Below are 16,834 nucleotides of genomic sequence, written 5' to 3'. Positions count from 1 at the left end.
TGCATAAAACAGATGCAGGAGACGGAAGCCTGCAGGAGACTTTCTCACCCATTCATTTGAATGGGTGAGAAAGCTGTCCGGCCGTGCGCGGCAGTGAGCGTTTTGCGCTCTCCGCCGTGAAACCGGGTTTTATAATCCGGACACAGAGTCGGACTTGCAGTACTCTGTGTCCGGATAAAAAAATCCGGTTTCGCGGCGGAGAGCGCAAAACGCTCACCGCCGCGCACAGCCGGACCCGGTCTGTGGTTTCCGTCTTCTGGCATGCAGAAGACGGAAACCACAGAACGGAGACCCCAGACGCAGGTGTGAACCCAGCGATAGAAGTATACATATATACAACAACGCTTAACAACCACTAAAGCATATATCACACTAACTCCTGGTATATAACAAGGCGATTCTACCACCTCACCCCTTATCCTTAACCCTGTCACCGAATTTGCAAAAAACATGTAGAACTCTTATTCCAAGATGCCCATTCCTTATTTCTTATCAGACAAGGATCCATCCACTTACCTCCACATTGTACTGCGATGTTTCGTGCATGATGACATTGGAGTTGGAATATTTTTTCCTCTGTTCTGTAAGATAGAACATATCATGCAATAAGAGTACAATCCGATGACATGCATGGTCAGACGCATGGGACAAGGGTCACACAGACATACCATAGAATGAGGGGTCTCCCCATGGTACATTATGGAAGTGATTCATTGATCACGCAGATCGTAATTTTGTATCTGGAATTGAAAGACGCAGCTCCAGACGGACAGTAGGATACTCAACTAGGTTCTTTACAGGAAGCAGTATCCCGATCACTTCTGAACACACCTTCTCCTACTATCAGCCCTCCTTGGTGTAGTTTAACCCCGGATTACTGGATACACCCTCTTGAACTTCTGACAGGTGTCATCTAACCACTTTGCTGCAATACCTTCCACTTTATGATGTTTTTATGGTTGTTTGACAAGCCTTTATGACTGCTCGCTCTTACGTGATCCGACCATTAGGGGCATTTTATGTTGTCTATATTATGAAACGTTTCAGATCTTCCATTACATAATATATTATGGGAATATTATATGGGGCCATTTATTAGGGACCTAACCCAATAACTTTAGAGAGTCAACCTATGTTCAGTCATCTGCCGAAATCTATGTGACGTGTTGTAAGTCCACCAAAGACTGAAAGTCCTTGCTTGAGGAACCATATGGGTAGGGTTGAGCGATCGGGATCGGATTCCAATCTTTTCCTGCGGGATCGAGGTTGGAGGTTATTTCCCACAATGATTGGCCAATAGCCAAGCATTGTGGGAAATAACCTCCGACCTCTATCCCACGGGAAAAGATCGGAATACAATCTTTTCCAACCCCGATTGCTCAACCCTACATGTGGGATTAGAAAAAGGACAGCTGATAAAAACAGTGCCATAGCTGCAATACCAGTCCCAACCTATAGACTAGTGAGGCGCTGTTTCTGTAACAAAGCAGTCATGTTTTCATGATACACAGCACCTTTAAAACCCTTTCTTGACATTCGTCACATTCCTTTATCAAGGGCAGGTTACCCTTATGGAGCCTTCTGTAAAGATTTCACATAGAATGTATCTGGTTCCCTCTAGATTGAGTGGTTTTTACGCTATGGTTTCACCCCTTTGTTGCCGGGGCTATAACCAGGGGTGAACCTGCCCTTTTCGCCGCCCGAGGCGGCCGACAGAAAGCCGCCTCCCCCCCCTGAGGAAGGGGGAGGGGCAGAGAGAAGGGGGCGGGGTGAACCAAAGGGGGTGGGGCTTGTCCTGGACTGGCTTAGGTAAGCAAAAATGCCGCCCTCCCTGGGGCCCTGACATAGCACCGCCTGAAGCGGTCGCTTCAGGTCGCCTCATGGGAGGTGCGGCGCTGGCTATAACAGTCTGTGCGTTAATCTTCATATATAGTGGACATGCCCACTAGTCCGTCACTTTGGACATCCGACCATAGGATGGTACAAAGACTTCTAGGACAATCCGTTCCAATGATGGCACCCTTGTTTCTGCTTGGCCTTAAGCCAAATACTCTCTAATATGCACATTACAAACCGTTCCAGTATATATTCATGGCAGTGTGAATCCATGTCGCTTCCTATTGGGAGGAATCACATCTTTTCCTGATGGAAGTAATTGGCCATGTTGACACAATCTTACTTCATGAAAAAATCAATGCCATTATTTCTGATACTCGTCCATACTTTGATAAGGTCTGGTCTCCTTAGGTTAATAGGTCCAATATCCCAGGTGTGTCATACGGTCTCCAGCTTTGATAACGCCTACAGTGGAAGTAATATATTTTGTGTCTACCAATACCCCTTCCCATCCTGTGCCCCTTGGCGCTACTCAGCCCTTCCTTTATTACTGGCTACATACCTTTTTACCCCTTCCATTGATATGTATTGATAAATACTTCCGAAACTAAAAATGGCGCCCGCCCAGAAGCAGAACAGATGCCACAACTGTCAGGTTAAACCATCCAAATGGCCCCTCAAACCAAGGTCACATTAAAAGGTACCACTACGAAGTCAAATCTGTCCTGCAAAAAATAAACCCTCGTATAGCTCTGTAAATCCTACTAATATTATAAATGTGAAAGTTTGTGTGTTTGGATGTTTGTTCCTCAATCATGCAAAAATGGGCGAAAAGGATTTGAGTGAAATTCGTCACATAGATAGTTTGTAACCTTGATTAAAGCATAGGCTACTTTTTATCCCTGTAAATGACATGTCTTCACGACTGTTATGAATTTATGTTCACATACTGTATTACACTGCTCTTGCAGCAGCCTTATCTCAGCGTCTGATAAAGCCAGGTCTGTTATCTCTCTATGTAAACACACACATAACCCTCAGTGGATTGTGTACATGCATTTGAATATTATCTGATCTGCTCCAGACAGTGCTGACAAACTGACATGGGCAAACACCTTTAATCTAACGCCAAAAACATGCTCATTATATGATGTCCCAGCGAGCTGCTGAGATGCCAGAACAATCACAGGCTACAGGTTACGAGTAACAAATTCAGCAGCAGACCAGCTTGAGAGCTGCCGAAACGCTGGAGCATACGGATCATCAACGCCAACAACATGCTCATTATATGGCTTCCCAGCGAGCTGCTGAGATACCGGAACAATCACGGGCACAGCGCGAGGAACAAGTTCAGCGGCAGATCAGCTTGACAGCTGCCAAAATGCCGGAGCAGGCGGATCATCAATGCCAACAACACGCTCATTATATGACGTCCCAGTGAGCTGCCGAGATGCCGGAACAATCCCGGGCACAGAGCGAGGAACAAGTTCAGTGGTAGATCAGCTTGACAGCTGCCAAAATGCCGGAACAGGTGGATCATCAACGCCAACAACACACTCATTATATGACGTCCCAGCAAGCTGCTGAGATGCCAGAACAATCACAGGCACGGTGCAAGGAACAAGTTCAGCATTAGGACAGCTAGAGGCAGTAAAAACTAAAATTGAGGAATCGCTGGATAAGCAGAATTAATAACAAACTTACCAAATATTTCTTTTGCGCTCATTTTGCTTGGTCCTCCACTGAAAAGCAAAAATGATAAAGATTTTTATCAGTCATAAATTGGCGTCATATACAGAATTTTAGACTTTCTAGTTATTTGAGAGATCTATCTTGTGGATACAAAATACAGTATACTATAATATAGCTCAACACAATAGATCAATAGAAGGCCGCGGACATACAGGCAGTACTCGGAGTGGCACCATAGTCTCACCGGGAGCTCACAGTGCCATGGGGTTTTAGGCTACCCAGCGGCATGGGTTGCACAACCTAAAGTCCCACATAAGTTACATCACTAAAAGAGTTGTGCAACTAGATGATTGTATAGGCTTGTGAGGGAATATATTGCACAATTTCCACAACAAATTCTACAAAGTGTCTACGCCATGCAACCCCGGCCTAAGAATGGACGCTCAACAATGAAATCAGAATAATCCAAAGAGTCTTACTTGGAGGATCCATGCTTGCTCCCAGTAGATCCTGACTGACTCATCGCTGCATCAGCTGCAAGAAAACAGAAGAAGCCGTGTGAGTGAGTGAGTCTTGTATGTAGAACGTCTTCAAGGAGTCATCATTTATTCACAAAGCTGCCCAGGATTTATGTAAGAACGCATAGTCAAAACTCTCTCCTAACAACCCCCTTAAAGGAGTTATCCCACCAAACAATGTATCCCCAATGCACAGAATACATTGCAAGCTGGTGGGATCACCGGGCACGGGAGCATGGGTGGTGTACGTTACATCACGCACGCAGTTGTGTACATGTTATGTCGCCTTATCCACCAAATTGCCACATGGGATGTTACCACCTTAGGACTGGACTAGAGTTACTACAGTTCCTCAAGATGTACAGATATACGCCAAATGACTTTATGCGGTCGATAGCACATCCACAAAGTTAGACGAAATGGAAAAGTGACGTTCCCGGTGGAACAAGCTGACAAAATGGGGCAAATCCAAGATAGATGTGGTTGTACGGAATGAATGACTTGAAAACTGGCTCATGTGAAACAGCTGCTATGTCCGCCGTTGTTCTCATCTACTATAGAAAATGAAGGACACTGTTCACATTCTTTGCATGCCATCAGGAAAACTGGAGGTGGTTATGATAAGACAATAGCACTTGATAAGAAGGAAGGCAATAGTCTACAGCAAGAAAATGAATGGGGGAAGGGCAGACAGGGTCATTCCATAAAGCGTTTGATTCTTATCAGGTTCCCATAGGAATAAGCTTTGTACAAAGGGGGGTGGGGGGTGGGGGTATTTATTACAGTTATCACGCATTAGTTTGCCCCCCAAAATGTACCACTTTGGAAAAAAGTTGGTGGAGTGCTCAGAGATCAAGGTGAGTTGGGGACACCTGAAGCCGGGTTCACATGGGGAATCCGCGTCGAAATCTGGCTAAAAAAAACTTCAATGGGTTCCTTTTTCTGCGGAAAAAAGAAGCAACGTGTCCTTTCTTCAGGCGCGACACTCCCTCCCAACTAGGGCCATTCATTTGGGCTTAGTCTGGAGTGGAATGCGTCAGTCCCAATTTTGGCAATTTTGAGAATTTTTAAGTGGCCGGGCTCATGGGAAACATAGATGGAAATTCTTTCATGGGTCTAAAACACAACAGGTTCAAAGTTCTGACCCAAACTACATAGTAAATAAATCATTGTGTGTTCCAGTGTGTTCCCTTCTTGTTATCAGTTGTGATAAGTTCTGTTTTTACGGGCACATGGTCACATTTCTGATTTATATGGTTCCATTTGTAATGTCGCACTTGCCCTTACCTACTCGTGTTGTGCAGTGGACGACGCTTTGTGCTTTTATGCGAAGTATTTTAAGACCGCGCAACTACATTTTGTAGTGTCAATGATGGAACAAATCATGAGATGCCATAGAGTTTACCCTAGGCGAAAGGACTCTCCGAGGATGCCCCTAACTTGAGTATTCAGTAAAGCATAGGTCATCAATATCAGATTGGTGGGGTTCATAATCCACCATCCCCATGGGCACCACTGCTGTGGCCGCATAGTGTAAGAAGCCAAAAGCGGACAACACAGAACACCATGTCAAGCAAGTTCCAATGACATTGGAGACCACTACACAGTGTACAGAGCTATCAATCCCTCCATACACCAAATTGATGTTATAGATAGGGGAATGAACCCCTTCTTAGTGATCCAGAATAGATCGCTGCCCTTTATGGCTGGCATGTAATACCACAGGCGCCATTTCCGACTGGCTACAACTACCATTGGCCGCTGTAGTAGGATAACCCTTGTACCTTTGGAAGCCACCGATGAATTCTGTGGATAAATATTGTTATAGTCTGATCTTTTTTTATGAATTATAATATTAAAGCATACCATTTAGATGATAAAATGCAAGTCACTTAGAGTAAGCTATCCTGAGATTAAATATTTGCTTTTGTGTCTGGTGTGTATTTGCTTTTGCTATTGCGCTTTTTATTTCGTTGTGTTTGTCAAGTGCTTACTTTTTAGGAGCTCCGGAGCCTATAGACAATACGCACTTCAACATCCGTGACTGGATCATCGTCCTCAGTACCGGTCAGGTCTCATCTCTCACATGCAACCCCGACCAGAGCTGGACATACTAGTGATGAAGAGTTTTTTTTGTTTTTTTTTTGGTGTCGGAGAGAACTAGTTGATAGACTTGGATGTACTAATGTAGGAGAGCATGGTGATGTGTTGTTTTGTTGTTCTGTGAGCCCTGCTGTAACACCCAGTTATCCCAAACCAACTCCCTCCCTCTCCCAACTGCACAGCCAAGGCTGATATTACTATAAATCATTAACCACAACTGCCTCCACCGAAATAACATGTGGACTGTTATCTAACCAGATCTAGCCTCCACTGATATAACACGTGGACTGTATACCAAGATCATGTTATCTAACCAGAACTACCCATCACTGATATAACACGTGGATTGTACACCAAGATCATGTTATCTAACCAGAACTACCCTCCACTGATATAACACGTGCGTGGACTGTACACCAAGATCATGTTATCTAACCAGAACTACCCATCACTGATATAACACGTGGACTGTACACCAAGAGCATGTTATCTAACCAGAACTACCCATCACTGATATAACACGTGGACTGTACACCAAGAGCATGTTATCTAACCAATACTACCCATCACTTATATAACACGTGGACTGTACACCAAGAGCATGTTATCTAACCAGAACTACCCATCACTGATATAACACGTGGACTGTACACCAAGAGCATGTTATCTAACCAATACTACCCATCACTTATATAACATGTGGACTGTACACCAAGATCATGTTATCTAACCAGAACTATCTTCCACTGATATAACACGTGGACTGTACACCAAGAGCATGCTATCTAACCAGAACTACCCTCCACTGATATAACATGTGGACTGTACACCAAGAGCATGTTATCTAACCAGAACTATCTTCCACTGATATAACACGTGGACTGTACGCCAAGAGGGTGTTATGTAACCATAACTATCCTTCATTGATATAACACGTGGACTGTACACCAAGAGGATGTTCTCTAACTGGATGTTGTTATAGACTGGATCTGGGGAAAACAAAGATTCAGCATGTTGAATTTCATGATGCCGAAAACTAGGGTTGAACAATCGGGATCTGAAAAGATCGGATTCTGATCGGCGATCAAGTAAATTTCACGATCGCCATCTGAATTCCGATCCCGATCTTTTTAGGCGGGATCGAGGTCGGAGGATATTTCCCACATTGCTTTGCTACTGGCCAAGCATTGTGGGAAAAACTAACAATGTTAGTTAGGTCCCATAGGAATGAGTCAATCCATTCATTCTAATGGGAGACCAGCTAACATCACTAGTAGATAACACTTACCTGCACAGATCACAGGTCCGGTCCCCACTGTTCTCGTTCCTCTTCTCGCCTCACTGCCCCCGCCTCCCAGGTTAGTGTTACAGACCTAGGAAGAAGGCGGGGCATGTGGCTTAGGAGAGTGTGGGCGGGTACTGGGAGGGGAGCACTCACGTCGGGGGACCGAGCCAGCGATCTGTGTAGGTAAGTGGACACCAGGGGGGACTAAGTAACCAGACAATTTTTTTTTCAGTGTAATCAAATTTTATTGAATTAAAAAAAACAAAAAAAAAACAAAACATAAACAGAACAATTGTGAGGAACAAATGCAAAACACATAGTTAGAGGGCTACTGGCCCTAGGTTCCAATGAAAAAGGCCTGGTAGGACAACACAAGCCGGGGGGACTCCCAGCTCAAAGCAGAGGATTTTTTTTTAATCGCTACACAGCATGGAGTCTACCAATTAAAGCGTTCAATTTTTTTACTCCATGCTGTGTAGTGAATAGGATCGGTTTTAAAATCCGATCTTCGATGATTAAAAAAATCCCATTGACTTGCACTGGGATTGGAATTGGGATCGGGATCTAATGGAAAATGATCGGAAATCAGATTTTAAAAGCAATCCTGAAATCTCAAGATCGGCTCAACCCTAGCGAATATTAGGGAATAAACAATGGGAGGTTATGTGGAGGTGATTGTGGAGGCCACAGCTATGTGTATGGCTGACTCTAGTCGTCATCTTATGTCAGGATGCTCAAAAGTCTCCTTTGCCATTCCTTCCTTAGAACTGTTTTTTTTTTTTTTTTTGTATGTTTTTGTTTTGGCCTTTTCTAGATAATATGTCAATTATGTTAACTCTTAACTCCTGGGATCTCTGGACACGGATTGTGTTAACTTTGATGAGTCCTGACAATCATTGCAGTCTTTCATTACCCAACCTTTTGTACTTAGGTTGTAGATAAAGTGTATATATATATTTCTCTGACGTATATGCAGCAATACTAAAGATTTAAAGATAAAAGACTCATTACAAGTACAAAGTGATAAAATTCCTTTAAGGACAAGAACACATAACATATTCCATAATACCAGACGATAAATGATAGGGACGGGTCTTGCAAATGTCTTGTAGGACTTTGTGTCCGTGCAAAAAAAAACGGATTCCAGGTGGAGAAGCCACGTACGGACACTGGTGGCCACCTTTAAAGACCCATTCAAATGAATGGGTTTTGAGATGACCGCCGGCAAGTTGCTCCCTATCCAGTTTTCCCCCAGGGTGGACAGCGGTGGTAGCATGAGCGCCCCCTAAGAGCCCCCCCCTGAGAATAACACAGCCACAACAACCACCAATCTGATATGGATGTCCTTTCCTAAGAATAGACCATCAATATCTAGATCTGGCCAATCCCTTTAACCTTAAATAACACTATACTATGCAAACAGAACGATTGAAAAGTGCAATGTAAACAGCATGAAATAGTAAGTACTAGAAGACGGGAAATATAAATCTGAAGGACTCTGTTTGGCTTTGAACTTTTATTAGAAGGTTGTGTCCACACATCAAGTTTGACCAGGAGACCCATTGTAACGCTGCTTTCCTTCAGACGTAACGCCTCTCCACCCAAATAATAAAACTTATAGCGTTTTATAAGGCTTCTGATCTCTGTGGGATCATGTGCACATCAAAGCTATACGAGAGTCTATTACAGACCACTAGGTACTCTGTAGATCAGGGGTGCCCAATACGTCGATCGCGATCTACCGGTCGATCGCAAAGGACGTATGGGTCGATCGCGGGATGCAGCCAGGGATCCCCAGTGTCTGCTTGTTCACAGTGCAGGCTGAGAGTCGACTCTCAGCCTGCGCTGTGAACAAGCACTCTGGAAACTTGCAGGCCGGGCAGCAGCAGCTCCGGGGGATGACGTGCTCCCCGCTCTTAGGGATGGAGGGAGCCGGGGTGCTGCTTGTTCACAGCGCAGGCTGAGAGTCATCTCCGGACACTGGCAGGCAGGGATGCCGCAGCCCCAGCCTGCCAGTGTCCAGAGATAACTCTCAGCCTGCGCTGTGAACAAGCAGACACCGGGGATCCCTGGGCGGCCACTGAACGCCGCTGTCTTCTGCTCTCACGCTCCGCCTGACCCCGCCCATATGCCCAGCTCCACCCCGCCCACAGGTCCGCCTCGGCCCCACCCACAAGAAGTGGGTAGTAGATCTTTGGCCTTGGTCAGTTTATACAGCAGCTCACATGCTGAAAAAGTGTGAGCACCCCTGCTGTAGGGGATAGCTATCAATGGCTTTGGGAAAGTTTTTTGGTGGAACGATGGGGTTTTTTTTTACGTCACTCTTGCTACTTTTGGAAAAAGTGGGAAATAATTCTTCCTTTATATTTGTTCTTCCTTTTAATTCCACTCCTGACCTTGGTACAAAAAACTCCGGCAAACAACAAACAATCTAGGCATGACACCAACCTTAGGTTGAGGTTGAAGCCCCACGACTTTGACTTAGCAAAATTTACAACAAAAAAGCAGCTTTTCCGCAACATGGTGCCTTAACCTTGATAAGGTCATAGTTGCGTTTATGACTAATTGACCAATAATCCCGGGTAACCGTCGTCGTCCTAATTAATTCGGCTGAGTGCCAGGCGCTAAGGAACTCACAGCACTCTATGTGTTTAGTATTCGTTCTTTTCTCAAACAAAGAACGTGCGCTGACGCCCCTTTATTCAAGACCGCGGGGGTTAAATAATAGCAGAGAACGGAAGTGATATAACAACAATGTAAGTTTTCATATTCATTCCTGATTGGTATGATACATCTCAACAGAATAAGTTTAAGCAGTTCCATATAGTGCCAGCTACTCCCGGTCCTGCGAGGTAACCTTGGGGAGCTGCCAAACATTTGGTTTTCTTGAACCCATCTTGGATACAGGCGCCATCTTATCATATAACATTATACCAGTTTCAAGCATAAGCAATTATATCTAGCATTCAACTTTTAAGGATAACAATGTTTTTCCATACATTACAGGATTATAAACTTCACAACCTCAAGAGGCTTGATTTTTTATCATGGGTGACCTGGGATTCCATCATTCCTAAGTATGAATATGTGAATACACCCATTTCATTGTTCTGAAAACATCCATGTGATCTATAGACTATAAAAAAAATACTTCACCATTGGGTCTTATTTTACATGGCAAATCTGTCACACTATGAGGCGTTCACGGAAAGTTAACTTCATCAACATGCCATTGGTATAAATAGGAGTTCTGTCTGGGCAACCACTTTCTATTTATAGGTTTTATAGTCGCCATATAAAGAAAGCTTCCAGAATTTTATTGGGTTGGCACGATTACAAACATTGTCACCGATGATGAAACCTATACTTATGATCCATGTCATGTTCTCTGTTATTTAGTAATTAGTATTCGGAGGTATTAGTGGTATACATCATATGGCTGAGATGTCCCGTGGGGAGGAGAGCTCTGACATATATAGGTTCATATGGGTTGGAGAAGAATTTCTGTGCAAAAATCAGAATAAAATCGGATAGGACTCCTAGGAGAGACAGTAAGAGGCCTGATTGCTCCGCCCACATGCAGTGATTGACAGCTCTTCCTGTATCAGTGTGTACATAGAAGGCGGACACTCAGTGTGCATGGGCGGGGTAATCCGGACTCTCACTGTCTCTCCGAGGAGTCCTGTTAGGATTTTCTCAGCTTTTTACTCACAAATCATGTTCCATATCATTTGCACATACGTATATATCAAAGTGCTCAGCTTCTCTCCCTCTTTATATCACCTATCTCAGCTTCTCTCTCTCTTTATATTACAGACCTCAGCTTCTCTCTCTCTTTATATTACAGACCTCAGCTTCTCTCTCTCTTTATATTACAGATCTCAGCTTCTCTCTCTTTTTATATTACAGACCTCAGCTTCTCTCCGTCTTTATATTACAGACCTCAGCTTCTCTCCCTCTTTATATTACAGACCTCAGCTTCTCTCTCTCTTTATATTACAGATCTCAGCTTCTCTCCCTCTTTATATTACAGATCTCAGCTTCTCTCTCTCTGTCTTTATATTACAGACCTCAGCTTCTCTCTCTCTTTATATTAGAGACCTCAGCTTCTCTCCCTCTTTATATTACAGACCTCAGCTTCTCTCCCTCTTTATATTACAGACCTCAGCTTCTCTCTCTCTTTATATTTCAGACCTCTGCTTCTCTCTCTCTTTATATTTCAGACCTCAGCTTCGCTCTCTCTTTATATTACAGACCTCAGCTTCTCTCCCTCTTTATATTACAGACCTCAGCTTCTCTCTCTCCGTCTTTATATTTCAGACCTCAGCTTCGCTCTCTCTTTATATTACAGACCTCAGCTTCTCTCCCTCTTTATATTACAGACCTCAGCTTCTCTCCCTCTTTATATTTCAGACCTCTGCTTCTCTCTCTCTTTATATTTCAGACCTCAGCTTCGCTCTCTCTTTATATTACAGACCTCAGCTTCTCTCCCTCTTTATATTACAGACCTCAGCTTCTCTCTCTCTGTCTTTATATTTCAGACTTCAGCTTCTCTCTCTTTATATTACAGACCTCAGCTTCTCTCTCTTTATATTACAGACCTCAGCTTCTCTCTCTCTTTATATTACAGACCTCAGCTTTTCTCCCTCTTTATATTATATACCTCAGCTTCTCTCTCTCTTTATATCCCAGATTTCAGCTTCTCTCCCTCTTTATATTATAGACCTCAGCTTCTCTCTCTCTTTATATTACAGACCTCAACTTCTCTCCCTCTTTATATCACAGACCTCAGCTTCTCTCCGTCTTTATATTACAGACCTCAGCTTCTCTCTCTCTTTATATATCACAGACCTCAGCTTATCTCTCTTTATATTACAGACCTTAGCTTCTCTCCCTCTTTATATTACAGACCTCAGCTTCTCTCTCTCTTTATATCACAGACCTCAGCTTCTCTCTCTCTTTATATCACAGACCTCAGCTTCTCTCCGTCTTTATATTACAGACCTCAGCTTCTCTCTCTCTTTATATATCACAGACCTCAGCTTATCTCTCTTTATATTACAGACCTTAGCTTCTCTCCCTCTTTATATTACAGACCTCAGCTTCTCTCTCTCTTTATATCACAGACCTCAGCTTATCTCTCTTTATATTACAGGCCTCAGCTTCTCTCCCTCTTTATATTACAGACCTCAGCTTCTCTCTCTCTCTTCCCCCATACCCATAACCAAAATTTGGGGCATGAGAACCATAACAATGGAGATAATAGAAGTAGAATTTTGTAAGTTATATTTCATTGTTATACTTTCTAAGCACTTGGTGCAGTTACCCTCTGTTAGCAGTACGGGACACAATATCTTCATTTTAGTTACATTTTTGTATCAGTTCTCCGATACAACAAATTAGATTCAATACGACGTGTGCAAGATAAGTTTAATATGAGGCTGCACTTTACACCTAATCCTGGCACTCCCTCCATCTGGCGTCACTATCTGGAATTCAGTCTGTCATATAGTGTTGTCCTTTCTGGATATTGCACAATCTCACTTCACATCATTGCTGAGACAAGAAAAACTGGTCCCATATCCCGACCACCAGGGCAAGACTAATGTAAACAGGTGATCCATGCGTCTTTACGCAATTTCTGTAGCCATTAATTCCTATGTGGCTTACAGAAGCGGCATAGAGAAATATCACTTACTTGTTTCCTTAAAGGGGTTGTCCAGGAGAAACTGAGAACCCCTAAACTAAACTCCCTCCCCCTATCTAACTTCTAATTTACTTTTATTAAAAAAAAATCTCTAATTACCCATATCCCTGTGTGACCACCTCAGGGACATTTTCTGATAATTCGGTGACGCTCCATTTCACCGCTTCCGAAACAGAACGTCACCATTACTATTCCCCCTCAGCGGAACTCAGGAAGAGACCCAGGAGAAGCTGCCGACGAAGAACTGAGACACGCCAGGAGGACACTGGAGCATCGGGGACAGGTGAGGTGTTTTTTTTACTTTTTTCACTGCCTCCGGCAGTGTCCAATTTTGCCTGGACAACCCCTTTAAATGGTACCATTATCAAGTACAATTTCTCCCACAAAAAATAAGCCCCCTGTGAATGGAAAAATGAAAAAGTTCTGACTTTTGGAAGGTCGGCAGTAAAAAAAAACTAACCTGAACTCTCTGTGGATAACGTAAATGGGGAGACCTTTGGCCTAAACCTGACAATTGAGGAGTTGCCCAGTGGGCCGCCATTATTTATTCGGAGGTCTTCCTTAAGAGAAGCCACATGGACAATGGAAACAGCGTCCTATATATTTGAGAACAAGTCGTCATTGCCCTACAAGCAACATTTAGAAGTCTTGTAGAGTGCATTGACCTTCACCCTATTTTATGGATTTGCAGAATTCAGAGAATGTCTTTATTATTATTTGCGGCTTTGCACCGCGACACTCCTATGTTTTGTAATGGTGAACTTTGCTGCAGTTTTCCCATAGACTTCGATAGTTTGGTTGAAATCTTTAAATATACATTCTTATGTACAAAGCGTTGTGATGTCACCCCCGGGAATTGCTCTCCTATCATGATTCCCTGTGGGAAGGGAAAGGTATGAAATGGAGATGTAATGGACCTTGCGGGAAAAGTGCTGCCTAAACTCTATGTTTTTGAACGCTTTGTGCTTTCCCCATAGACCTATATGGGGTGGGGAAGCCATAAGTGAGGTCGGAGGTCCTCAAGTAATGAGCATACACAACCACCGCTCCATACACTTCTATGGAACTGACGGAGATATCCAAGTACAGTACTCGAGTAGTCCCATAACAGTCAATGGATCAGTACCGCCATATGTTCACTACCACACCATAGGGACTCCATTTTAGATCCCCAGCTATTAGAAAGCTATGGATAGGGTATAGATTGTTGAAGCACCAATGTTATGAAACAGGCATGTATAATACGCTCATGAAGGTCACGCCAGTGAGCCAAGTATACATGAAACTGTAACGTACGTTAGGGACACGCATGTTTGTTTGTCAACTGGTTTTATTGCCTTGCCTTACGTTCTCCCTTCTCTATCATGTGGTTGAATATTAGTCATCTACTGTTATGATGGAATGCATACACTATATGTATCACCACTAGGGGGCAGTACTGTGAAGATGAAGTTCTACAACCAGATCAATGATCATATACAGCAACCAGTCATAGTATCAGCCAAGGAGATTCCTGCTATAGTCTATTGCGGTGCAGTACAGAGAAATATTACAGTGTTATCCATAGTAAAGGGAACATTGATGTGACCTGTATCACCTGAATGTCTGACCGCTAGTGATCTCTATAGACCAAAAGAAGCGAACTGCTCTTTCTTCAGGCGGATTCCGCAGCTCATTCAGCCGTGGCGTCCACCTCGTGGCAGCACCCTCCGGACTAGGCCCATTCATTTTGGGCCTATTCCGGAGCAGGCATATTTTTGCATCAAAATCAGGACAAAAATACGCTATTCCGTGCCCGTGTGAACTAGGCCTAACAATAGACTAGTAACCATTAGCCAGAAGTGCATTAGGTTACACATTTATCCTCAGGCTAATAGATAGTACATAGCTGTTTTTAAGGTGATAGGCCCCCCTTATCTATTGGGCCCTGTGCAGGTGATAGGGCCCCCCTGATCTATTGGGCTCTGTGCAGGTGATAGGGCCCCCCTGTTCTATTGGGCCCTGTGCAGGTGATAGGGCCCCCCTGATCTATTGGGCCCCTGTGCAGGTGAAAGGCCCCCCTGATCTATTGGGCCCCTGTGCCGGTGATAGGTGGCCCTGATCTATTGGGCCCTGTGCAGGTGACAGGTCACCCTGATCTATTGGGCCCCTGTGCAGGTGATAGGCCTCCCTGATCTATTGGGCCCTGTGCAGGTGACAAGTCGCCCTGATCTATTGGGCCCATGTGCAGGTGATAGGTTGCCCTGATCTATTGGGCCCCTGTGCAGGTGATAGGCCCCCTGATCTATTGGGCCCCTGTGCAGGTGATAGGCCTCCCTGATCTATTGGGCCCCTGTGCAGGTGAAAGGCCCCCCTGATCTATTGGGCCCTGTGCAGGTGATAGGTCGCCCTGATCTATTGGGCCCCTGTGCAGGTGATAGGCCTCCCTGATCTATTGGGCCCTTGTGCAGGTGATAGGCCTCCCTGATTTATTGGGCACCCTGTCCATCCTTGGTGCAACCTGATGCAAAATGGAAAAATGGATAATAGTGATAAATCACTCAACATGAATGGCCACACTTCCAGGGTCTGTATCAGAGGAGCCCTCTTGCTTGAGTTATCTGTATTCTGGGAAGTGTCCCCTTTACACCTGTAGCCAAATAATATTCTGACATATGAAACATCATCTCATTGGGTTGGTAAGGGGCGTAACTTGAGCGCAGTTGCACTTAGACCAAGGAGCCTAAGTGAATCCATATGTTGTTTCTTCCCAATGATACATTATAGTTGGGGTCCCTGGAAGAGATATTGCTCAGGAACTTCATGTTATCCCTCTGGTTCTGTTTGATAACAAACTTGTCCGTTTCCTATGACAAACAGCAGAATTATGAATGCAGCTCTGGACTATATTATAGGTTGTAACTCTGGTCAAGTACATCTCTATTCACCTAGTGGGGCTAAGCTGCAATTGCAAATATAGCCCATGCATAAGAGTGGCGCTATATCTGGAAAATAAACCTTTTTGTCTAATTCTGGACAACCCCTTTAAGAGGATGTATTCACCCAGGATTACACAATAAAATCAAACAAACCCTGGATCCTTTTCCATGACACATTGGCCTGTAGGGCTGACTTTCTGCTTGTTTATACTTGGCTCATCCTAGCTGAAAATAGACAGATACAGAATATGTTCTTCTTTGTATAGGATCACATATGTTCTTTATGGAGAGTTATAATTAGGGTTTATTATCCTTTCAATAATTAAGCTTTGGAAACTCGAGCATGGATTAATTATTAATATGCTTTTATGTATTTTGGAGTCTTATTTAACCTAACTGGAAGTCTTTACCTGGAGCCGAATACATATTACATCGTGTTATAGTGAAAGATACCCCAAACCTTTGGAGGAGACTAGAGATGAGCGAACACTGTTCGGTTCAGCCGTTCCGAACAGCACGCTCCCATAGAAATGAATGGAAGCACCTGGCACGTACACTTTGCCGGCGGCCGGTCGCCGTGCCAGGTGCTTCCATTCATTTCTATGGGAGCGTGCTGTTCGGAACGGCTGAACCGAACAGTGTTCGCTCATCTCTAGAGGAGACTCATTCGGTAAATAAACTGAGGAACCCGAAGAAATTGGCAATACGGTCGCAACAGTAAAAGTGAGAGTTCCGCTTCAGCAAATGAGTTCAGTTCAGCAAATGAGGATTGGGT

General features: G+C 43.9%; 1 protein-coding gene across 2 annotated transcripts in view; it reads right to left on the bottom strand.

The window, feature by feature from the left end:
* EPS8L2 (EPS8 signaling adaptor L2) overlaps positions 1-16,834 on the bottom strand; it is a 65,657-nt gene that overhangs the window by 22,893 nt on the left and 25,930 nt on the right. The window contains exons 2-4 of one of the 2 annotated variants that reach the window (XM_075281238.1): positions 4,008-4,062; positions 3,541-3,578; positions 517-581 (exon numbers count right to left, since the gene is read on the bottom strand). In XM_075281238.1, coding sequence (XP_075137339.1) covers positions 517-581; positions 3,541-3,578; positions 4,008-4,051 — 147 coding nt within the window. In that variant the 5' untranslated portion in view covers positions 4,052-4,062. Of the gene's footprint in view, positions 1-516; positions 582-668; positions 773-3,540; positions 3,579-4,007; positions 4,063-16,834 lie in introns of those variants that run through there. The other variant, XM_075281239.1, reaches the window with a different exon arrangement.

This window comes from Leptodactylus fuscus, chromosome 7, assembly GCF_031893055.1.
Source record: "Leptodactylus fuscus isolate aLepFus1 chromosome 7, aLepFus1.hap2, whole genome shotgun sequence".
NCBI lineage: Eukaryota > Metazoa > Chordata > Amphibia > Anura > Leptodactylidae > Leptodactylus > Leptodactylus fuscus.
This window is presented reverse-complemented; position numbering and strand designations above follow the sequence as displayed.